The sequence below is a fragment of the Anomaloglossus baeobatrachus genome, chromosome 2, assembly GCF_048569485.1.
Source record: "Anomaloglossus baeobatrachus isolate aAnoBae1 chromosome 2, aAnoBae1.hap1, whole genome shotgun sequence".
Lineage (NCBI taxonomy): Eukaryota > Metazoa > Chordata > Amphibia > Anura > Aromobatidae > Anomaloglossus > Anomaloglossus baeobatrachus.
Window position 1 is genome coordinate 240188392 of NC_134354.1, and position 26098 is coordinate 240214489.

Consider the following 26098-nt stretch of genomic DNA (forward strand, 5'->3'; position numbering starts at 1 on the left):
CAGAATCCTAAACGTGTGCAGTGGATGAGCTGTAAGAATTCAGAAATTTGCAGGCATCTAGAGTGACTGCAGACTTTCATTGCAAACATGGACAAGCCACTCAATTGTAAAATTAAGTACTGTATCTTGCCAAACCTAACAGCATGTGATATGTCAATATTCAGCTCTGCTCGCTGGTTGTAGAAGTCATCAATGTGCCGCCCCCGTGGAAGCAGCCGAGCTGCTCGGATCCGGTTTCTCAGTGGCTCGAGGCTCTCCAGACCTGGGGGGGTCGTGCGGCCACTCAAATGAAGGGGGTATTTACAAGGGATTATAGAGTTTGTGATGCCACCCATGGTGCGCAGTAACTGGGGTAAATACCGCCGCTGCCGTTGGGGAGTACCCAGGGTGATGACGGGGGCAGCCAGGTGTTGTAACCCTCCACGGGTAGGGGGAATGCCCCGGGACTCGGAGTGGGGGTAAGGCCGTGGGATGCAGGGATCACTTTTGTACTCACTCAGTCCATTAAGCAGACACTGACAACTCTGAAGTCTCTGAACACCGCTGCCGCTGAGGGGAGCTAGTTCGGGTTCCGTCCCCAATAGTGCTGCCTGGTGGTCCGTGACCTGCCTCCTGGCACTAAGTTTACTTCTCTGATGGTCCCGGTAGTGTGAAACTTGCCGGGTCCCGCTCCCCACTATGGCTAAGTGTGGGAGCTTGCTCTCAGGGCTTACGCTTGGGATTTTCCAGACCGTTTTGGATGGAAAGTCCTATCCCCCTCGTTGTGCTAGTGCCCCAATTCTGGAGCAGATGGGAATGAATCTTGAAGGCTCCGTTCTCCACAGGTAAATTATTGGGTTGCCTGCAGCTACTCCCCGACCTAGGGTACACGTACCACGTTGTGCCTCGGTCCCGGACCGGTGATGGTGCAAGGCCGCCGGCTGTCCTGCTCAACAGATCCGAGCCCCTTGCCACAATCTCCTGCGACCGGGAGTCCGACTCCTCTAGTCCCAGACCACCGTCTGCAAACTAGACAGCTTTCATACGGGAGTCCCCGCTCCCGACCTCCTCAGAGCTCCTCACAACTCGAGGGCTACTCTATCACCACCAACTCACTACTCACTGACTACACTCCTCACCTCTCCTCCCTGACCCCCCAGGTGGGCAACTCTATTCCACTCAAGCCGTCCACTGGTGTGTCTGGTGGGTGGGGTGCAGGGTGTATCTAGGATTTGATTTGCTGTTGGAGGCAACACCATTTGGTTAGGGACCCATAACCAAGAGATAGGTGGATACTGCACGGGAGGGTAGATTGTGCAATACCCTGTGACGACCTGATAGTCCAGGGGCGTCACAATCACATGGCCACTACACTTGTATGCAATTTGTTTATACTTGAGGTTATGTGACAATGAGCTTCTATTCCTACTTCTCTTAGTTTTTCATTAACTATTGAGAAATCCCTGTGACTTGAAAAAGGGTCCCTTTAGTCCAATGTATTGTGTTCTGAGATTTTAATAAAGAAGTTTTTAGATACCTTTCACCAGGTCAACATAGAGTTTAGTTTGGAACTACCCAGCAAACGATTACATACATTATTGATGGAGTTGAAAACATCCAATTCATTAAGATGTGCACCCCACTTAATGAATTCGACACAGCTTATAAGTAGTCTGCGCCTCTGTGTGCTGCTCTGGAAATGCTACTCAACTCATGGACTGAAGTAGCATTTCTGGTGTACCAAACACTGACACTTTTAATTAACTGGATGGGCTCACGTAGACTTGGTTCCTCCCCCGCTCCGCTCATTTCCGTGTGAAAATGTAAAAAAAAATCACAAATTCTTTTGACAACTCTGCATTCCACATAGATTTTGGAACTTTTCAAAGCTTTTACGCCATTTTTCTGTTATAAAGGCTTTCATGAATTGGCTTCAAACTGTAAATTGTTGTTCTTTTTATCTTTGCAGCCATATCCTGTGGTGACCCAGGAGATATAGATAATGGTCAGATGCAAGCTGAAGAATTTGTTTTTGGTTCAAGAGTCTACTACACTTGTAATCCAGGGTAAGTACATACAGTTGCAGTCATAGGTTTACATACACCTTAGCCACATTCATTAAAACTGGGATTTTCACAAGCTCTGACATTTTATCCTAATACATAATTACTTCCCTAATGATCACTTCTACAGTTGAATAATGTTGAAGAATGTAGAAGAGTCATTGGTTTATTTCAGCTATTATTCATTCCATCACATTCCCAGTGGTTCAGAAGTTTACATACAGTTAGGTCCAGAAATATTTGGACAGTGACACAAGTTTTGTTATTTTAGCTGTTTACAAAAACATGTTCAGAAATACAATTATATATATAATATGGGCTGAAAGTGCACACTCCCAGCTGCAATATGAGAGTTTTCACATCCAAATCGGAGAAAGGGTTTAGGAATCATAGCTCTGTAATGCATAGCCTCCTCTTTTTCAAGGGACCAAAAGTAATTGGACAAGGGACTCTAAGGGCTACAATTAACTCTGAAGGCGTCTCCCTCATTAACCTGTAATCAATGATGTAGTTAAAAGGTCTGGGGTTGATTACAGGTGTGTGGTTTTGCATTTGGAAGCTGTTGCTGTGACCAGACAACATGCGGTCTAAGGAACTCTCAATTGAGGTGAAGCAGAACATCCTGAGGCTGAAAAAAAAGAAAAAATCCATCAGAGAGATAGCAGACATGCTTGGAGTAGCAAAATCAACAGTCGGGTACATTCTGAGAAAAAAGGAATTGACTGGTGAGCTTGGGAACTCAAAAAGGCCTGGGCATCCACGGATGACAACAGTGGTGGATGATCGCCGCATACTTTCTTTGGTGAAGAAGAACCCATTCACAACATCAACTGAAGTCCAGAACACTCTCAGTGAAGTAGGTGTATTTGTCTCTAAGTCAACAGTAAAGTGAAGACTCCATGAAAGTAAATACAAAGGGTTCACATCTAGATGCAAACCATTCATCAATTCCAAAAATAGACAGGCCAGAGTTAAATTTGCTGAAAAACACCTCATGAAGCCAGCTCAGTTCTGGAAAAGTATTCTATGGACAGATGAGACAAAGATCAACCTGTACCAGAATGATGGGAAGAAAAAAGTTTGGAGAAGAAAGGGAACGGCACATGATCCAAGGCACACCACATCCTCTGTAAAACATGGTGGCGGCAACGTGATGGCATGGGCATGCATGGCTTTCAATGGCACTGGGTAACTTGTGTTTATTGATGACATAACAGCAGACAAGAGTAGCCGGATGAATTCTGAAGTGTACCGGGATATGCTTTCAGCCCAGATTCAGCCAAAAGTCGCAAAGTTGATCAGACAGCGCTTCATAGTACAGATGGACAATGACCCCAAGCATACAGCCAAAGCTACCCAGGAGTTCATGAGTGCAAAAAAGTGGAACATTCTGCAATGGCCAAGTCAATCACCAGATCTTAACCCAATTGAGCATGCATTTCACTTGCTCAAATTCAGACTTAAGACGGAAAGACCCACAAACAAGCAAGACCTGAAGGCTGCGGCTGTAAAGGCCTGGCAAAGCATTAAGAAGGAGGAAACCCAGCGTTTGGTGATGTCCATGGGTTCCAGACTTAAGGCAGTGATTGCCTCCAAAGGATTCGCAACAAAATATTGAAAATAAAAATATATTGTTTGGGTTTGGTTTATTTGTCCAATTACTTTTGACCTCCTAAAATGTGGAGTGTTTGTAAAGAAATGTGTACAATTCCTACAATTTCTATCAGATATTTTTGTTCAAACCTTCAAATTAAACGTTACAATCTGCACTTGAATTCTGTTGAAGAGGTTTCATTTCTAATCCAATGTGGTGGCATGCAGAGCCCAACTCGTGAAAATTGTGTCACTGTCCAAATATTTCTGGACCTAACTGTACATGTGTTTAGTATTTGGTAGCATTGCTTTTAAATTGTCTAACTTTGGTCAAACATTTCAGGTAGTCTTCTATAAGATTCTCATATTAAAGGGAACCTGTTATGTTCAATATGCACTCAGAACCACGAGCAGTTCTGGGTGTATATTGCTAATCCCTGCTTAACCGTCCCTGTATACACTAGCATAGATAAAGATCTTTAGAAAAGTATTTCTAAAGATCTTTTATCATATGCTAATGAGCGAGGGGACTAGTCCCCTGGGCGTTCGTTCCCCTGGCTAGTTGGCTCCATTTGTATGTTAGCACGCCCCTGTGGGTGTGCTAGCATGCTAATGAATGTGCAGCGTCAGAGGATGATCTCACTCACCTCTCCACTGCCATCGCCGTCCGATGCTGGATTTTGGCTCAGTTCACATGATCCCGGAGTTTCGGCCATGCGCACTTCTTCAGTTTGAAGCCAGGACGCGTACACCCGGCTTCATAGTGCGCATGACCAGAACTCCAAAATCCAGTGTCGGGCTGCGATGGTAGCCGGAGAGGTGAGTGAGATCATCCTCTGACGCTGCACATTCATTAGGATGATAGCACACCCACAGGGGCTTACTAACATGCTAATGGAGGCGACTAGCTAGAGGAACTAATGCCCAGGGGACTAGTTCATTAGCATACAATGAAAGATCTTTAGAAATACTTTTTATAAAGATCTGTATATGCTACCAGATACAGGGACATTTAGGCAGGCATTAACAATATGCACCCAGAACTGCTCGGGGTTCTGGTTGCATATTGGACCTGTTCCCTCTAAGTTGCTGGAATTTTGGCTTGCTTCTTTAGACAAACTGGTGTAACTGAGTCAAGTTTGTAGGCCTCATTCATTGCACACGCATTTTCAATTCTGCCTATAAATTTTCTATGGGATTGAGTTCAGGACTTTGTGATATGTTGCCAACTTGACTTTTTATTTTTTCTGGACAGTTTATCAAAAACATCATAGAAAATATTGTTTACATCAGAAAGCTATAATAAATTATTGACTAATACATGTCTACAGCCCATAATTCTGATGAGAAGTCAAGAGCTGAATTTGTTACTGGGGGACTGGCAGATTAAGATAAGGTAGTGTATTCCCAATCGCCAGTCGAGGTCCACCGTGCTCCCAGATGGAAAAAGAGCTGCTGGCAACCCAAAGGTTAGGCAGAGAATACAGAGCTAATGACTTAGAGATAACCCAGGAGACCTGGGAACCAGTCATGTGTGTAGGGACATGTCAAACCGGACGACAACCCAGTTAGCGTTTCGGTGGAGCGGGCGCTACTCCGACCACGTGTGTAAGGAACACGTCAGGCCGGATGGTACCCAGTTAGCATTGACCAAGAAGACCACTTCGACAGCACCCCATTGGCCATTTGTGTAAGACACGTCAGGCAGAGTGGTCCTCGAATTAGCATTTCTGATCACCACTCGACTTGCCACGTGTGTAAAGGACACGTCAGACCAGGTAGTCACACCAGTAGCATTTGACTGGGAAGCCGAGGAGGGAAATAGGGTTGACACACCCAATCCAGGAGCACCCTGTTAACTCCACAGGGGTTCTGGAATACGCTGTCCATGCGCGTAGAGGCCACAACTGGACCGGTGGCGCAGCATTTACGCTGTCCGTGTGCGTAGAGGGCACTCTCAGACAGGTGATGCAGCAGTTATGCTGTCCGTGTGCGTAGGAGGCACAAACGGACAGGTAACTCAGCAGCCGCAGTCCAGTTACCGCCACTGGACTGCTATAGCACAACTGGAACGGCAGCAAGGAAGCACGGTGCCTGACCCTAATGTGCTGAGCCACGAATCTTGGCATGACAGGCACCGTTCGCCTAGCCCTACCTACCACTTCCAACAAGTTTATGCCACCATGAACTCTAAGTGAAGACTGCACACCTCCATGTTGTCTCCAGCCCCTTTTATAACCTGGGTCCGCCCCAAACCCAGGATGGACTACAATGGCACCTCCTGGAGCCAATAGCAGAGTGCCATGTCATCAGTGACATCACCAGTGGCCTATCCAGTACCTCCACATCACTGATGACCTTATGGCAGCCACGCCCCAAACACCTCACCAGTCATCGTCTGACGACCAATGGTGAGGTGCCAGGTCACAGGGGCAGGCCTCCGCGAGCCAGTCCAGAGTGGCCTCATCATCAGGACACCTGATGCCCTCTGCCTTATCAGGGCCTGCCACCTCACGGACACGCCCAGTGAGGTCCTTACCGGACCTAGCCTCTCATGCACTAAGTGCCTGAGCATGCTCATTAGCCTGAACAACAATCTCAGAAATCAGACTATCTGCCTGAGCATGCTCAGTAGGCACAACACAGGACTTAGACACAGCATGATGTCCAAGTACCTGTGCAAAGAGGCTTTTCGCACCAAGTGGAGGAGCATGCTCAGTAGCCTGAACCAAGGACTTGGCCTCAGAAATGGCACTTTCAAGCTGAGCATGCTCACTAGGCGAAACAATGGACTTAGGCTCTGGCTGGGGTAAATCGGCGCACGCATGCGCCCTAGCCGCCTCTCCATACTTAGATGTGGAGGAAGAAGCAGCCAGCTGGACGACCCGAGGCACGGCCAAAAACGGCAGCCGGCGCCTGGGCGCAACAGGAACCGCAGCAGGCTGCTTATGGCTATGGCGGCGCCGATTTGTAACAGAATTCACTGTGAACTGTATAATGATGATAATTACAGTCATAATAATCTGTATAAGTTTCTATACCTTCAAAATAATCATGGACGCCTTCAATTTTTTTACAGACGGAAAAAAATGCCCTATTTTTACAGACTGTCCTAAAATTTCTTGATGATTGGGAACCATGGTAATGTTCATTTGATTACATTCATTTTTTTCACTTTAATGGGGTTAGCACCTATCAGAAAATCAGTTCACTGTTCCTAGTGTCTAGTATTATCTGAGGTGCTAATAGACTGACGGTGCTGCAGCCAATCAGTGAGGATAGCAGCTTTGAGCTGGCCATTCTGTTTATACATTTAGAGTTGGTCAGCTCATTGATTGGCTGTCCCGCTGTCAACATGATGTCAGCACTGCAGCCAACCATGAACTCTACAGGTGCAGACCCTCTGAATGTCTGAATGACGTCTCTGCCGGAGCTCCTCTTGGAGTGAAAAGGATTGTCTACACCAAACCACTGTGCTGAATATGGTGATTGGAAATTACATTTCTGACAAAAGTAGTTAGTTAATTTACTGGAAATTAAAATTGGATTTTTAATATGAAGTATAAAACAAAATTGAAGTGTGTCTTGCCGTTTTTTTATATTGTATGGATCAACTGCATGCTGACATTATTTTCACACAAGGAGTAACTATTCCAAAACTAGGGTAGTTGCTATTTGTTTTTATGTTGAAGTGGATAAAAGACCAAAGGAGGAGACTACCAAAGCACAAACTAACAAGTAAAACATAAACATGAGTAATCAATAAGGCAAGAAATGTTAAATTAACCTCTTCATAGCGACTGAGAACTCTAGTGCCACCTATTGGCACATTGCAGAGCTCAGAAGAGGATCCATTTGTTTTTGGGAGAGTGATTTTACTGGATTGTCACTTTTCTAGTGCATTTGAGTAACATGGAAAATCTCAACTTTTTCACTGACAGACAACAGATCTGAGTGGGGACTTGTTTTTCTATGGGATGAACTGAAGTTTTCATTGGTGTCATTTGGGTGTACGTAATATTTTTAACCCAATTTTTGTGAGGCAATTTAAAAATTGTCTTTTTTTTACTCTATTTACAGTACTGTGAGGTTAAAACCATTCTTTAGATCAACATGATCACAGTTATATAATATTTCTTATATTTTATTATTTTTGCATGTTAAAACACTATTTTTTATAATGTATTTTATTTTGCAGTTGTTTTACATCAGCATATGCTGAGAATTATTACTTTTTTATTTTTCCTCTAAAATAATTATATGGGGGTCTCTTTTTTATGGGATTAGTTGATGTTTTTATTGATAACATCTTGGACTACATAACATTTGTTTATCGTTTTTTTTCCTGTTTGGGGTAGTAATGAAGCTAAAGCAGAAAATCGGGATTATTTTATTTTGTACAGCATTAATTTTATTCTTTGGGTTGGTATGGTTACAGTGATACCCCATAGAGTTTTCTAACCTGCTTATTGGAGATGTTTTCTATCAAAATTTATATAGATATCTATCTATATATATATATATGTGTCGCCCAGGGTTATGGGGTACTCGGTCCCGGGCAGTGTATAACTGGGGAATGTCACTTTGGTGGCTGTTGCCCAGTTACGTGCCCTGGGTGCTTTTTGAAAAGGGGAATATTTACAGAGGATTGTTGAATAAAGTTTATACGTGATGCTGTGAAGCCCCACAGGTGTTGTGTCGGTGCATTACCTTCAGGGACTCCACTCGGCTGGATCTGGTCACAGGTAGGAGATCTTCTTCTTGTCGTGACGCCACTCTCAGTATTGCGGCCAGTAGGGACCGCCACTGCAGGTTGAGGGTCGCCTGGGGCTGATGGTGTGTGCAGTTAGTTGGAATAGCCTCCTGAGAGTGAGGCAAGCCCCAGGGCCCGGTGTGGATGCGTAGTACTACAAGTCGCAGAATGACTCACACAGGCAGAACTGTCTTTCAAGGGCTTTACTCACATTTGATGGCAGGGTGAGTAGCCCGGGCGTAGCTGAGATGAACCAGGTGGGAACCAGGTATCCTTCAGGCTGACTTTATGAGGGTGACTACCAACTCGCCTTCCTTAGCCCTTGGTGGTTTGGGGTGACCCCGACTTTTAGTCCCTATGGGGGTCGCCCAGGGAAGATGCTGCAGCCTCTCTCCCCCTTTTGTTTGCCGTTTGCTTGTTCCCCGGACCAGGCCACTCCAGCTTCTTGCCTCCTGTGACCTATGGGCCCTCACTGCGGTTACGTGGCTGCGGCTTTTGTGGTGTTGTGGTGTGGGCTTTGAGAGCCCCACACCGGCAGGTTTAGCAGAAGAAAGCTGGATCTATCTTCGCTTCGGGATCTGCCGCCCGGTTGGGCCTGGTGCTCTCTAGCAGTCTCCTTACTTCCCACTCCGTGCTTTCTCTCTAGCTGAAGCTGGCTTTCAGGCAGCACTCCTAGTTGACCGTTCTCCCCCGTCAATAGCCACTGCGCGGGCGCTGTTAGACAGCATCAACCCCACAGGTCTGCTCCTCACTGAGCCCTCTGGAGTTCTCTGCTCTAACTGACTCACTGCCCCTCCTCTCCTGTTCTTGCCTACGCCACCTAGCAACCAGATTCTCTTACCACACCCCTTGAGAGGAGATGGAGGCCTTTGGCCCCCTCCACTATTCCAGTGAAGGTCAAGGCTTTTCCCCCTCCTGGGATCCCCAGGGGTCCTCTCATGGGTACATGTGTGAGAGCTGATTACTATGCGCCTGTGTTCCACACCCCGGTCAGCCTTCTGGATTACCTGTATTGTACTGTCCCCAGCATGGGTGCAGTACTCAGTGGTGCCTGACCAGGTCAGGGGCGCCACATTCCCCCTTAGTTATCACCAGCACGTCCTCGGGCTGCAAGACAACATTTTAAAATGCATAAAACATTAAAACATGTAAAACATTTTTAAAAGCACCAGGTACCATACATCACCACCCTCCACCCACAAGTCCGTTAACCCACCCAAAACCCTTTCACGGTGGCCGCGACTTCAGCCACTTCTGGCAGGATGTAGAGGCGGCTTTCATGGGCTGGTGGTCTTCAGGGTATACCTGGCCTGGTGGATCCGTGCCTTCAGCCTCTTCTGGCAGGATGCAGAGACGGCCTCCACAGTTGGTGCTGACCAGGTACCCTCTTTGTGGTGGTGAGCCAAGGCCCCATAAACAGGCGTGCTCTCTGGTTGCAGGTGAGCCAAGGCCCTATATACGGACGGGCTCCTCCTGGTTGCAGACGAGCCAAGCCCCTAAACAGGCTGACTCTGGTGGCGGTGGTGCCCTCTGGTGTAACTATTTACACTGCGAGAGTTTGTGGCTATAGCCAGTTCATAGCCTTAAGGTTTATGGTTTTTCTCACAATAGTTTTTGTGGGCACATACTTAAACGTGAACGTTGCAAAACAAAACTTTCAAACTGGTCGAAACAGTAACTTCTTACTTTCCTTTACTTTACTCCTCTTTACCAGGGCTTGAGCCTGTATGGCTGCGGCACCTGCTGCTTTCCTGCTCTTTATCGTCGTCTGTGGTAGTTTCATCTGTAGGTTCCTTGTCTTTTCTTTCTTGATCTTCATCTGTTTCCTTATCTCTGTCTTTTCTTTCTTGTAGCATGGGGTGGCTGTAAGGTTTGCTGGAGCATAGTGCTACGTCAAGCGCGTACAGTCCTCTTTCGCCTTCATGCATAGTGAATTGTACTGAATCCCCCATCTTTAGGTTTCTGCCAGGGTGTCCTCTAGGCAGATGAGCGCTCACATCTCTTCTGTTGACAAATATCCCTTCTTTGATACCAGGGGCTACAATAAAGCCGTATCCGCTTTTCAAGTTGAAATCCTCCACTACTCCTCTGCAAAGGGGTCCTCTGACCTGGGCTCTGGACCTTCTCAGTAACCTTTTCTCCTGTAGGTCTCTGGCTGCAACTTCTCTCTGCTCTGGAGACTGTGGTGCAGGGGACAGCGTTGTTCTATTGCGACGCCTTGTCTTGCGGCCTGAACTCTGCGTGGTACAGCTTGCAAACTCCCAGGTGAGACTTTTAGGCAGATCTTCGTCAGCGGACGGTGTCAGGTCTTCCTCATCCCAACGGGAATAGGGCAACATCTCCGGCTCTGAGTATAGATCCACTGCTGGTGGCTCCGGAGTCAGCTCCTCAGCTTCCTGGCCTCCTCTCCCCCTTAGTTCTTCTTGGCACTCCTTTGGTGGCAGTGCTGGGGATGGGCTTTCTTCAGCTGGTCTGGGCGGTGGACTCTCTGGCGCGGCTGCAGGGGTTGCCTGAATCTCCTTGGGGGTATGCGGAGGGAGCAGATACCGATCCACCATCTCCTGTGGGAACTGGGCCTCTAGGTCAGCCTTCAGCTTCCAGTATTCGGGGTCCTCTCCTATCAGGGTCTTCCTAGCAGGGACCTCTTTGGACTGGGGAGCGGTGTCTGCGCTGGCCTTGCAGGCCGGGGTAAATAATGAGGTAATCTCTTCTTGGCGGGCCGCGCCTGGCATGGCGGCGGCCTTGTCTTGGCGGGCCGCGCCCGGTTTGGCGGCGGCCTGGTCTTGGCGGGCCGGGCCTGGCATGGCGGCGGCCTGGTCTTGGCGGGCCGCGCCTGGCATGGCGGCGGCCTGATCTTGGCGGGCCGCGCCTGGCATGGCGGCGGCCTGATCTTGGCGGGCCGCGCCTGGCATGGCGGCGGCCTGGATCAGTGTCGCTGTTGCAGGGGGCTCTGTGCAGGCTGGGCTGGGCGTCGCTGCAGGGACCGGGTCCTGGTTAGCCGAGCAGGGCATCGCTGCGGCGGCCGGGGCTTGGCGGGCCGAGCAGGGCATCGCTGCGGCGGCCGGGTCTTGGCGGGCCAAGCAGGGCATCGCTGCAGCCGGGTCTTGGCGGGCCGAGCAGGGCATCGCTGCAGCCGCTGGGGCTTGGAAGGCCGCACCTGGCGTGGCTGCGGCCTGCTTCAGCGTCGCCGCACCGGACGCCTCTTCGGGGACCGCGGGCGTGGCAGCAGGGGTCGGGGCACTTGCGCTGGCCGGGGCATCACTCGACTCACCCACCGGTGGCAGCATCGGGGTCTGCGTCATCGCCGTCCTGTCTGGCACTCGGCGCGCGGCTCTCCTTTCATAGGCCCGAACCGCCGCGGTCATCTCCAGCATTTCCATTCGTTCTTCCCGGATCTGCTCCACGACCCGGGTCTCCAGTCGGTCGCAGAACTGGGCCAGCTCCCGATACCACCAGGCAGCGGAGCCCGGTTCTGGATTTCTGCGGTCAGACGCCATTTCTTCTGCGCCCTCTTCTGCACGACTCTCCAGCTGTGGACTCGCCATTGCCTCTGATAGCAAGCTGTTCAGTTTCTGCTCTGCCTCTTTCAGCAGCTCCTCTCCCAGCAGCAGGCTTCTGGCTCCCTTTCTGTCCCGACGTCTCTGGACGCTTCCACTCTCATAGCTGGCAAGGTCAGAACTCTGCAGGGGATCTCTGGGTAGCCACACCTCTTCGTGGGCGGTAACTTCTTCCAGCGCGGGCTGCTGTTGTTTTTCAGCGCGCTTTTCATGGTGGCAATATGGCGGCGCTTCCAATTTTTCAAGTGGACCGCCCAGGCACATGGTCACCTGTCTGAACAGGTCTAGTCCTTATCCTGTTCGTGACGCCAGATGTGAAGCCCCGCATGTGCAGTATCGGTGCATACCTTCAGGGACTCCACGTAGCTGGTGCTGGTCACAGGTAGGAGATCTTCTTCTTGTCGTGACGCCACTCTCAGTATTGCGGCCAGTAGGGACCGCCACTGCAGGTTGAGGGTCGCCTGGGGCTGATGGTGTGTGCAGTTAGTTGGAATAGCCTCCTGAGAGTGAGGCAAGCCCCAGGGCCCGGTGTGGATGCGTAGTACTACAAGTCGCAGAATGACTCACACAGGCAGAACTGTCTTTCAAGGGCTTTACTCACATTTGATGGCAGGGTGAGTAGCCCGGGCGTAGCTGAGATGAACCAGGTGGGAACCAGGTATCCTTCAGGCTGACTTTATGAGGGTGACTACCAACTCGCCTTCCTTAGCCCTTGGTGGTTTGGGGTGACCCCGACTTTTAGTCCCTATGGGGGTCGCCCAGGGAAGATGCTGCAGCCTCTCTCCCCCTTTTGTTTGCCGTTTGCTTGTTCCCCGGACCAGGCCACTCCAGCTTCTTGCCTCCTGTGACCTATGGGCCCTCACTGCGGTTACGTGGCTGCGGCTTTTGTGGTGTTGTGGTGTGGGCTTTGAGAGCCCCACACCGGCAGGTTTAGCAGAAGAAAGCTGGATCTATCTTCGCTTCGGGATCTGCCGCCCGGTTGGGCCTGGTGCTCTCTAGCAGTCTCCTTACTTCCCACTCCGTGCTTTCTCTCTAGCTGAAGCTGGCTTTCAGGCAGCACTCCTAGTTGACCGTTCTCCCCCGTCAATAGCCACTGCGCGGGCGCTGTTAGACAGCATCAACCCCACAGGTCTGCTCCTCACTGAGCCCTCTGGAGTTCTCTGCTCTAACTGACTCACTGCCCCTCCTCTCCTGTTCTTGCCTACGCCACCTAGCAACCAGATTCTCTTACCACACCCCTTGAGAGGAGATGGAGGCTTTTGGCCCCCTCCACTATTCCAGTGAAGGTCAAGGCTTTTCCCCCTCCTGGGATCCCCAGGGGTCCTCTCATGGGTACATGTGTGAGAGCTGATTACTATGCGCCTGTGTTCCACACCCCGGTCAGCCTTCTGGATTACCTGTATTGTACTGTCCCCAGCATGGGTGCAGTACTCAGTGGTGCCTGACCAGGTCAGGGGCGCCACAATGCCACCTGCGGTGTTGCGACTATAGGGATGGAGCCACCTCTGCACAATGTTCACCACTGGGGCTGGTGTTAGTGACAGCCTGGATGTTAAGCCCTCCGCAAGCAGGGCCAGACCCCAGAGGATAGGTGTTGCAGGTGGGTGTTGAAAGAAGGTAGACCACAACAGGAGTTTGGTGTAACTGGTTCTTTTTACTCACTGCAAGCTGGTAACTGGACACCCAAGGCTGGCTGGTCTTAACTGCAGGTCCCCTTAGACCCAGTGCCGGTTTAGTGACCTGGTGGCTTCTTTCCCCTGCACCTGTCTTTGGTTGGTGGGTCCCTATGGCGTAATGCGGCTGGGGGTTCCCCCCTGGTTGTCTTCTTCAGCAGTCTGTATGACGGTAGCGTGAACCCTGTGGGGTTGGAGTCTCTGGTCCTGTCCCCGGTTCTCCCTTTGCTACTGAGTCCCGAACTTCAAGGTCAGTGAGGTCCTTGATGGTTCCCTCACTGTGCAGATTTTATCAGATCTGCCTGGAGCTTTTGCCAGACCTAGGATTCTGTACCAGATTGGTGCGTAGTTCCGGGAGTACTCCACCGGCAACTAACCGCCTGGGCCCTTAGGTCACTGTTCACTCTGGTCAGTTTGTCTGCTCACTTTCACAGTCTCTCCTCTACTTCCACCATTACTGTGTGTCTTCCTCCGTCTGACTCTCCATGCTGTCTGCCCTCCCACCTGGTTATCTAGTGGACTGGAGTGGATCAACCTCTAGGCGGCCATCCATTGGTCCGACCCTAGCCTTGTATCATTCTATGGGGGATGTTTGGGGAAAACAAGGATTATCTGGAGTGTTTGTGTGTTACCGGCACTGGTTTTCCAGGTCCGTAGGAGGTAGGCCCTGCATCCTGATAGGGATGCAGTACCTAGTAGCTCCCTGACTGCCTCAGAGGCGCTACATTTATATATTCAACTTTTTGATTACTTTAAACTCCATGTTGTGTGTGTTTACTTTATTTTTTTTTTAATTTACTTGCTGATATGGCCCTATTAACTTCCACGGCACTATACAGACACCATCATCACTGTCACCATTAGCTAGAGAACCTAAATTCCCTATAATAATGTCTTTAGAGTGTGGGAAGAAACATATGCAAACAAATTGCTTGTAGATGTTAACCTTGGTGGGTTTTGAGTTCACTTCACAAGAAAAAAGGTTGGCAGTCACCCAGATTGCTTGTTTTCTATTGCGTTATGTCATCCAGGAGTAACAACATGGAGGATGAGGTGGATGCGGATTGGCAGCTGGATGACTGCCGTTTTGCGCAGGTAAATACGCTTCTACGGGTCGTGATGCTTTTTGGTGTATAATTGGTGGGTTTTGAACCTAGGACCCCGGCGCTATAGTGCTAACATCAAAGGAAAAGTTGTATTTTTGGGATTTTTTTTATTTTTTACAGTGTTAACCATACGAGTTAAATAATGGGACAGGAGGAGAGCCAGGAGTGGATGAGGGATGTACATTTATTTTCAGTGGAGAGCAGAGAAAACATATACAATCTCAGGGAGGGTAGAGAAAACAAGTGATAGAAAAGAAGGACAGCAAATGAAGAGAAAATAAATTCAGAAGAGAAGATGTGCATGAAAGCAAGTGAAGACAGCAGCATCTAGGATATACACAGAATTCTCATCTATCCTATATTACTGTGAAAGACACTCCTACAAAAGAAAAATCTGAAATTTGGATCACGGTCCAAACTGGATGTCAGAGGGTCTGAAAAAAAATGAACAATTTAATATTACAGGCAAAAAGTTATTAAAAGCAATACATATTAACTAAAAGTTACCACTGACATGTAAAATCATTCTTTTCCATGTCAAGAGTCAAAACCTTTACGAACCAAGCTCGCATTCAACAAGTAACTTTTTCATCTATGTAGCTCTGTGACGGCTTCTTTTTTTGTTGGATGAGATGTAATTTTCAATTGTAACATTTTGGGGTACATATAATTTATCTATTAGTTTTTACTAACTTATGGCTATATACTGGACATGTTAATTAAAACCATTGTTTGATTGTATTGCATGTAATTTTTGAAGCAAAACAGTATTGTTTTTAATTAAAAATGTTGCATTGTTTGACTTGTAGAGCCTGTATATAAAACACTATAGAGATTAGAGACCTCTCCAGTATATAGCCTCCTCTTTGACCTGTCCTAAAGTACATGCAATTCAATAAAAAAAAATTGTTCAAAAGCTGTACACTGCCTTTGTAACCTTTATTTTTTTTTTTATTTACTTATGAAAACTGTTTTATATTTAAACATAACTTAAATGTGTCATGAAGATCTTTCTTTTATTTTTTCTTTATATTCCAGATATTCAATGGTGTCAAAAAGAAATTACAGAGAATGTCAAGTAGATGGAACTTGGAGTGGTAAACCCCCAGTATGCAAAGGTAAAGTATCAACAATGACATCTATTGTGTAATCAGCTAAGAAAGATATTGAATTATCATTGGACAATGATGATTTTGGTAACTGAGCACTTTTGGGTGTATCTTATGTAATTTGAGATGCTGATCAGAAAAATCACCTCGAAATATTCCTGTCATGTACCTTTTTTCTGAAATCTGTCTGTGCGATTTTTTTTTCTTTTCAGATTTTCAGGTTGTCCTTGTATTTCATTTAAGTTGCAAAACGTCTCTGTAAATCTTACAGACTAGGCACACCTAGACATTGTATTAGCTTTGTGGAGAGCATACGCTTAAAGGCCCCTTTACACACTGAAACTTTCTAGCGATCCCACCAGCGATCCCAACCTGGCCGGGATCGCTACAAAGTCTCTGGTGAGCTGTCAAACAGGCAAACCTGGCCAACGACGCAACAGCGATCCGGACCTGCAGAACGACCTAGCTAGTCATTGGGGACATTGTAAAGCAGATTTTTGAAAGGGAAGTCGCTAACGAAGTCGCTGTAAAGTCCCCTTTACACACTAAAACTTTGCTGCACAGCGGGAAAACAAAGGACCAAAGAATGGTCCTGAACGATTTGTAGCGATCACAACTTCACAGCAGGGGCTAGGTCGCTGATGTGTTTCACACACTGCAATGTTGCTGGGGAGGTCGCTATAACGTCACAAAACCGGTGACGTTACAGCGATGTCGTTTGCTATGTTGCAGTGTGTAAAGCCACCTTAAGTCTAAAAGACGCATCATGAACGGCTATGAGCTGTACTTCTGTCTAATCAATTTCTCTGGTTTCTTCGTTAAGAATAAGAAATCCATTGAATATCTCAATCTTTCTTAAAGAGAACCAATCACCAGGATTTTCGTATACACTGTGAGCAGAATTATTAGGTAAATGAGCATTTTGATCACATAATTTTTATACATGTTGTCCTACTCCAAGCTGTATAGGCTTGAGAGCCAACTACCAATTAAGTAAATCAGGTGATGTGCATCTCTGTAAGGAGGAGTGGTGTGGTGTAATGAAATCAACCTACAGTATATAGGGTGTGCTTAATTATTAGGCAACTTCCTTTCCTTTGACAAAACGGGTCAGAGGAGAGATTTGACGGGCTCTGAAAAGTCCAAAATTGTGAGATGTCTTGCAGAGGGATGCAGCAGTCTTGAAATTTCCAAACTTTTGAAACGTGATCACCGAACAATCAAGTGTTTCATGGCAAATAGCCAACAGGGTTGCAAGAAGCGTGTTGGGCAAAAAAGACGCAAAATAACTTCCGATGAATTGAGGAAAATCAAGCGTGAAGATGCCATTTGCCACCAGTTTAGCCATATTTCAGAGCTGCAACATTACTGGAGTATCAAAAAGCACAAGGTGTGCCATACTCAGGGACATGGCCAAGGTAAGGAAGACTGAAAAATGACCACCTTTGAACAAGAAACATAAGATAAAACGTCAAGACTGGGCCAAGAAATATCTTAAGACTGATTTTTCAAAGGTTTTATGGACTGATGAAATGATTGACTCTTGATGGGCCAGAGGCTGGATCAGTAAAGGGCAGAGAGCTCCACTCCGATTCAGATGCCAGCAAGGTGGAGGTGGGGTACTGGTATGGGCTGGTATCATTAAAGATAACCTTGTGGGACTTTTTTGGGTTGAGGATGGAGTGAAGCTCAACTCGCAGGCCTACTGCCAGTAGGTACAGGAAAAAGCCGGTATCGTTCAAGAAAAACTTGAGTTTCATGCAGGACAATGCTCCATCATATGCATCCAACTACTCCACAGCGATGCTGGCCAATAAAGGTCTAAAAGATGAAAAAATAATGGCATGGCCCCTTTATTCACCTGATCTGAACCCCCATAGAGAACATGTGGTCCCTGGTAAAATGTAAGATCTACAGGGAGGGAAAACAGTACACCTCTCAGAACAGTGTCTGGGAGGCTGTGGTGGCTGCTGCACGCAATGTTGATCGTAAACAGATCAAGCAACTGACAAAATCTATGGATGGTAGGCTGTTGAGTGTCATTATAAAGAAAGGTGGCTATATTGGTCACTAATTTTTGGGGGTTTTGTTTTTGCATGTCAGAAATGTTTATTTCTAAATTTTGTGCAGTTATATTAGTTTACCTGGTGAAAATAAACAAGTGAAATGGGAATATATTTGGTTTTTATTAAGTTGCCTAATAATTATGTACAGTAATAGTTACCTGCACAAACAGATATCCTCCTAAGATAGCCGAATCTAAAAAAATAAAAAAACACTCCAACTTCCAAAAATAGTAAGCTTTGATATTTATGAGTCTTTTGGGTTGATTGAGAACATAGCTGTTGATCAATAATAAAATAAGCCTCTAAAATATAACTTGCCTAATAATTCTGCACACAGTGTATATGCTAAAGCCAGTGGTATACTGGCACTATCATGCTGATTCTCTTCATACCTCTAGTGGTCACCTTTGATGTTTAGGTTTATAAAATCATCAGCTTTTTGAGTGACAGCAGCTGAGGAGCAGATAATATCTGGGGGGTATTCATAGTTAAAGTGCCTTGCGAAAGTATTCAGCCCCCTTGAATTTTTCAACCTTTTCCCACATTTCAGGCTTCAAACATAAAGATAAAAATTTTAATGTTATGGTGAAGAATCAACAACAAGTGGGACACAATTGTGAAGTTGAACGAAATTTATTGCTTATTTTAAACTTTTTAAGAAATAAATAACTGAAAAGTGGGGCGTGCAATATTATTTATCCTCTTTACTCTCAGTGCAGCAAACTCACTCCAGAAGTTCATTGAGGATGTCACGCTGTATTCTAAAATGTACAATAGAAGTACAGCGCAGTAATGTGGGACAGAGAGGATTCCTGAAAGTACCTTAGAAGGTAGTTAGCTGGTAAACCACTAGGGGGCATTAGAGTGGAGAAAGTGTATGAGCATAGAATTCCAGAGGTAATACTAGTCAAGCCCACCAGATGGCAGTAGAATTGTCAGAAAGCCATATCACAACATGAGGTCTTGTAAATACACAGGGGCAAAGTCTAAACGTAGTCTTAGGGAAGCAATCAGTCAGTAGCCGGGGAAATGAGAACTCAGAAGCGAGGGAGAATAGGAAGACAAGACAGAATCAAGGTAAACAGATAAGGAACGAACAGAGAGACAGCCTGAGAGAAACTGACATGATTTAAACAGAGAACAGATGAGGTTAACAACAGGTCAGGTGAACACGGAGGTCAGGCGGGGGGCCGGGCAGACAACAGGTCACTCAGGAGCAGAACACAACAGAGCCAGAAATATCACTAGCGTAGCCCCAGAGAAGCAGTGCCCTAATAAAGAAGCCTGACCTGCAGAACGAGGCAGGAAGGATTAACCCTTAACGTGACCTGTATCAGAAGTGAAACTAAAAAAAAGGCTCAGCTGCAGCTGAGCTAGGAGTGAATCATGACAGAGGATCTGTTGTCCTAAATGACTGATGATGATAAATATAAGCCACCTGTGTGTAATCAAGTCTCCGTATAAATGCACCTGCTCTGTGATAGTCTCAGTGTTCTGTTTAAAGTGCAGATAGCATCATGAAGACCAAGAAACATAACAGGCAGGTCCGTGATACTATTGTGTAGAAGTTTAAAGCCGGATTTGGTTAAAAAAATATTTCCAAAACTTTAAACATCCCAAGGAGTCCTGTGTAAGCGATCATATTGAAATGGAAGGAGTATCATACCACTTCAAATCTACCAAGACCTGGCCGTCCACCCAATCTTTCATCTCAAACAAGGAGAAGACTGACCAGAGATACAACCAATTGGCCCATGATCACTCTGGATGAACTGCAGAGATCTACAGCTGAGGTGGGAGAGTCTGTCCATAGGACAACAAACAGCTGTACACTGCACAAATCTCCCCTTTATGGAAGAGTGGCAAGGAGAAAGCCATTTCTCAAAGATATCCATAAAAAGTGTCATTTAAAGTTTGACACAAGCCACCTAGGAGACACAACAAACATGTGGAAAAAGGTGCTCTGGTCAGATGAAACCAAAATCGAACTATTTGGGCATAATGACAAACGATATGTTTGGCGTAGAAGCAACACAGCTCATCACCCTGAACACACCATCCCTACTGTCAAACATGGCGGTGGCAGCATCATGGTTTGGGCCTGCTTTTCTTCAGCAGGGACAGGGAAGATGGTTAAAATTGATAGAAAGATGGATGGAGCCAAATACAGGACCATTCTTGAAGAAAACCTGTTGTAGTCTGCAAAAGACCTGAGACTGGGACAGAGATTTGTCTTTAAACAAGACAATGATCCCAAACATAAAGCTAAATCTACAATGGAATGGTTCACAAATAAACATATCAGGTTGTTAGAATGGCCAAGTCAAAGTCCAGACCTGAATCAAATCAAGAATCAATGGAAAGAGCTGAAAACTGCTGTTCACAAACGCTCTACATCCAACCTCACTCAGCTCCAGCTATTTGCAAAGGAAGAATGGGCAAGAATTTCAGTCTCTCGATGTGCAAAACTGATAGAGACATACTCCAAGTGACTTGCAGCTGTAATCGCAGCAAAAGGTGGCGCTACAAAGTATTAACTTAAAGGGACCGGATAATATTGCACACCCCAATTTTCAGTTATTTATTTTTTGCAAAAATGTAAAATTAGCACTATATTTCATTCAACTTTACAATTGTGTCCCACTTGTTGTTGATTCTTCACTATAACATTAACATTTTTATCTTTATGTTTGAAGCCTGAAATATGGGAAAAAGTTGAAAAATTCAAGGGGGATGAATACTTTTGCAAGGCACTGTATCCCCTCCCCCTGTTAGAATTAACATTAGCAAAATGCTAATTTTACAGATTTCTAAATTTTTTTCAGCACTTAAAAATATAACTACTGTACATGTTTGGTATCTACGAACTCGTAGAAACCTGAGGAATCCTATTATCAGATCAGTTTTACCATATAGGGAACACATGGTCAATAAACCCCCCCAAAAAATGAAATTGCACTGTGTTTGCAATTTCAACGCACTTGGAATTCTTTGTCAGTTTTTCAGTACAATATTTGGCAGAATGAATAGTGTCATTCAAAATACAACTTGTCCCACAAAAAAACAAGCCCTCATATGGCTACATTGACAGAAAAATAAAAAAGTTATTGCACTTGGAAAAATGGGAGGAAAAAACAAAAAAATGAAAATTGACCGGGTGGTGAAGGGGTTAAAAATCGTAATTGTTTAATCAGGCTAATGGTCTGTGCGCACTGGGAAATTTGCTTTTCTTAAGAAAAATGCGCACCCTCTGGCAGAATTCCGCACCTGTGGTAAAAACCGTGATAAAAATGCACCCGCAATTTGCATGCGGTTTTACCACGGTTTGTTGCGGTTTTTCCGTGGGTTGGTCCCTGCGGTTTTTTACCATTATTTATGGCAAAAACACAGGTACCTGCGGAAAAGAAGGGACATGCTACTTTTTTTTGCTGCAGAAAAGCTGCAGAAATTCTGCAGCTAAACCTATAAGAAAAAAAACGCAGTGTGCGCACAGGGCCTAAAACTTCTGGATGTGTGACCTCCAGCCTGCACACCAGCTGCTAATCCTGGCCATCTGTGTCCTGCCATATTAATTTCTATAGAAAAGCTCAGAACCAGCTATAAACAGTAGGTCATCTTCCTCCCCCTTGATTCATATACTCCCACCCTAATGGTACCACCTCACATTGTGTGCTGCCACTCCCCCATGATCCAGACATTACTCACACACATTGATCCACCTATTAATCCCCCCACACCAGCCTAGGAATTGACGCACACCATCACTGCATAATGTCACACAGACAATGCAACCTCCCATGGTTGCATAAGAAACATGCATACTTTAAAGCAGGGGTCTCAAACTCGGCTGAGTGTAAGGGCCACACATAGAAAAAAAAATATTTGGGGGTGGGAGCATTCTTTGCTGAACATAGCGACATTTTTAGTGATCTCATATTTTTTTCTATACACCTTTTGGATCACGTTTTTTGAACATTTTTCGCTTGTTTATAATAGTAAATGTGAACGTTTTTGATTCAGTTTATATATTAAAAATACTTTTTATGGAATTTTTTATTTATTGCATTCAAATTAATTCCCCTGTGCTAATGTGCCCACATTGTCCCCTTGTAGTACTGTGTCCATATTGCCTCCATCTTGTATTAATGTGCCCATACTGTCCCCTTGTAGTAATGTGCCCATATTGTCCGCTTGTAGTAAGATGTCCATATTGTCCCCTGTGGTAATGTGCCCATATTGTCCCCTGTGGTAATGTGCTCATATTGTCCCCTTGTAGTAATGTGCCCATACTGCCCCATCTTGTATTAATATGCCCATATTTTCCCCTTGTAATAATGTGCCCATATTGTCCCAATGTAGTAATGTGCCCATATTGTACCCTTGTAGTATTGTGCCCATATTGTGTCCTTGTAGTAATGTGCCCATATTGTGCCCTTGTAGTAATTGTAGTAATGTGCCCATATTGTGCCCTTGTAGTAATGTGCCCATATTGTCTCCATCTTGTAGTAATGTGCCCATATTGTCCCCATCTTGTAGTAATGTGCCGATACTGTCCCCATCTTGTATTAATGTGCCCATATTGTCCCCGTCTTGTGGTAATGTGCCTGTATTGTCCTCTGTAGTAATGTGCCCATATCGTCCCCTAGTAGTACTGTACCCATATTGTCCAGTGGTAATGTCCCCATATTGCCCTATTGTAGTAATGTCCCATCCTGTAGTAATATCCCATTATGACGTTGTTTACATACAAAAAAAAAAAAAAAAAAAAGCTTTTTCTCACCTTTGCTCTGTTCCTTCGGTGTCCTCCTTACCTGCTTCTTACAGCCCGCAGGTACCTAGACCCTGTGAGGGCCATGACAATTTCTGTCCGGTACACAGGGCCGCCGCCATCAGCGTTTTCCTACTGGGGAACGATTTGCAGAACTACTCTCCTCATAGCTTTACTAATAGCAGCTATGCTGGCTAATCAGAATACAGCCACATTAGCTGCTGACCTCTGATTGGTTGGTGGTAGCTGCCATTAGTAAAGCTGTGCGGTACCAGAAACTACATTCGCCAGAAGGAAAGTGCTGACTGCGTCAGCCCCGAGTATGTACCGGGCCGCAATCGTCACGGGGTATAGGGGTCTGTGGGTCGCAAGAAGCAGCATCAGGGGCTGCATGTTTGAGACCTCTGCTTTAAAGGGAACCTGTCACCAGATTTGGCGACTATAAGCTGCAGCCACCACCACTGGGCTCTTATATACAGCTTTCTAGAATGCTAATTAATAGCAAGAAATTGGCCATAATAAAGTACCCATTTATGGGACCACTCAGTGGTGCCCCATAAGGATTTGCCTACTCCAAGAAACATAAATAACTGGAGAAAAAAGGGAGATACGGCAACAACCATGTATGAAAAATTCCATATTAACAATAACAATCACATGTATAAATAATTACAATATACATCAACAGGAAAAGGTCAGACAATACAGCAGGAATAAATAGGGGGAGGTAAAAAATGTGTGGGGGCATACCCTTGCCACTCAGAACCAGTTAGATAGGATTATATGAGGGACTGCAATGCCACCAAGTACAATAGGGTTAACCCATAAAGGGCATTTATTTGAGGAGTGGCGGGGCAAAAACCCAATGGAAAAACCGTGGAAATATGTGTCCTATATAGGATAGAAAATATTGTGGACACGTAGTGGGTGGACACTCATGCATGTATAAACCCCTAGCAGGGCCTCCAAGAAGCCGCAGTATAAATTGGACTAATGGGCTGTGCAGAGCCAAGGGCAAGGGAAAAACAACTTCCCAGAATCAATGTGAGTATGGTAAGTCCAAACCCAATGCACCACACAGCCCAGAAGGTCCAGAGATAAGAGGAAAGTTCCAATCATAAAACTACGGTGGGAGGTAATGCAGGGAGGAGCTATAGGGGTACACACGCAGGGATTGTCCACCAACCAAGATGAGCGTATATATAGTTCCCTATTAGGATTTGCCACAGAAGGGGGTTAATGTAGTGCCGCCGGGGCTACAACAAAAGCTGAGACAGAACGGTCATTTCAGCATAAGTATGCATACAGTGGATCACAGCCTGGAGCGCCGTGCGGTCATGGGGAAACCACAAATAATAAGGGCAAGGCAGAATAGTAATACCTGGTGGCTGGTTCGGGGGGCAGGGAACAGGCTCCTGACAGCAGTTTCGCAGCGTTGGCTTTATCAAAGGAGGTGTGGATGTATCAGGTATGCCGGACTTTATTGGGACTGAACCAGGTGATTATGCGTAATTGCGGTTGTTAACTGCGCCAGCGCCGGAGTACGGGAAGCGGAAGGGATAAAGAACCACCGCTGTATAGGGTGCACGCGCGGGACCACGGGACGCGTCACCATGGTACCCGCGCATGCACCAACGAGCTCGATCCCTCCCACTGACCACAGTCAGTGCGCCGGAGGACGCGCACAACCACAAGGTAAATGGAAACATATGATAATATAAACATGCAGAAATCAAAAGGGGACATATGGTTGTTGCCTTATCTCCCTTTTTTCTCCAGTTATTTAGCTTTCTAGAATGCTGTATATAAGAGCCCAGGACGCATTGTAGAACGTATAAAACACTTTTATAATACTCAGCTGGGGGGTAGTCCGGTTCAATGGGTATCACTGCTCTCGGTACGGCGCCTCCTCTCTGCGGCCTGCAGCCGCCCAAGATTGTCTCATCCCGGAATTTTACCCTGCTTATCCAGATTGCCCTGGTGCGGTAGCAATTAGGATAATAAGGGGTTAATAACAGCTCACAGCTGCCACTAAGCCTACAGCTTTTTTTATAATGTATGGTGACCAGACCCCTCTAGTCATCATTCCAGGTACACTCACAACTTGGTGTTATATTGATTTGGTCATGGAATCAGTGGTATGGCTAATTCTCCAAAGTTTATAATATATCTTACATTAGATGGTAAAAAAACTCCATCATGCAGTGGCAGTGTGCTCCTAACCTTTCACCTTATGACTTTAGATATTCAGGATGTTATCGTTAAAATCTATGTCTATGAAGGGGACTTAAAGGGAATCTGTCAAGTCGCAAAAAACTATTAATCTACAGATATAGGGTTAATTTGTAGGTTAATATCATTACAATGCTGTCCAGTCACCTTACTGAAAGTGCAGCTACCAGGAGAAAATAAACTTTATTTATCCCAAGAGCCGCTGTCTCAGTCATAGAGGCGTATACGAAATTGCTACAGTCACCGCTCAGTACACAGTTAGCAGTGGCTATAAGAAAGGCCCCTGCACAATGATTGACATGCTTACAGCCACCATGAGCATTGACTGTTGCCACTCTAGGCATGCCTCTATGAATGAAAGACAGCGGCTCCCAAGAGGAAAAAAGTTTATTTTCTCCTGGTAGCTGTGTTTTAGTAAGGCGGCTGAACAGCATTGTAATGCTATTATCCTGCACATAAACCTTATATATGCTTGTTATTAGCTTTGGGGACATGACAGGTGTCCTTAAAGAGTTGTATCAGAAATACCAAATTCTGGCTACATATGATATGATATTCTTGTTTCATAGAACCTACTTGTGATCAAATCTGGGAATTGCAAGAAGAATCTCGGAAATGTACATCAACCCCAGATGAATGGATTAAGTATCTTCAGGTGCAGTACCTCTATCTTCAGATACAGAACTTGAAGCTGGACAATGAAATTAAGAAGAGGCAACTGAGGTCTCCGATAGAAGACAATCCCAAATCAGAGGAGACAAGAGCATTCTAAAATTATTACTTTAGAAGATAACGTTAACATAATTACTTAAGCACTAATATGCAAACTTTCTTAATAAACAAAATTATATATCTACACATATATTACAACTAATTCACTATACAGTAAACTCGTAAACTTGCACTTTAATGTATATGTGAAATACTGTGCAGAGAATATCTCTAGCTCTTTATTAAAAATTACATTTTTTGAAGGATGAAATATGGATGCAAACACATTCATTTCAGCTTCTTTGCTTTGTTTTGTTGTACATCTTCATCTTACGCAACTTCATGGAACGTCAGCAAAGAAAACTTTTCAGAAGCTCACTGATTTCTAGTAGAGAGCCTGCCTTAGGCTATGTGCGTACTAGAAAGTGACTATTTCTTAAGAAAAAAACGGACCCTCTTAAAGAATCCCGCACCCGCGATAAAAAAAA

At 45.7% G+C, this 26098-nt stretch overlaps 1 protein-coding gene across 3 annotated transcripts in view; it reads left to right on the forward strand.

The window, feature by feature from the left end:
- The window catches only part of LOC142291291 (sushi, von Willebrand factor type A, EGF and pentraxin domain-containing protein 1-like), a 344209-nt gene extending 318328 nt beyond the window's left edge, over positions 1-25881 (forward strand). For all 3 annotated transcript variants that reach the window (XM_075335715.1, XM_075335716.1, XM_075335717.1), the window contains 3 exons: positions 1949-2045; positions 15763-15842; positions 25469-25881. In XM_075335715.1, the coding sequence (XP_075191830.1) occupies positions 1949-2045; positions 15763-15842; positions 25469-25671 (380 nt within the window). In that variant the 3' untranslated portion in view covers positions 25672-25881. The remainder of the gene's footprint in view (positions 1-1948; positions 2046-15762; positions 15843-25468) is intronic.
- The last annotated feature ends 217 nt before the right edge of the window (positions 25882-26098 follow it).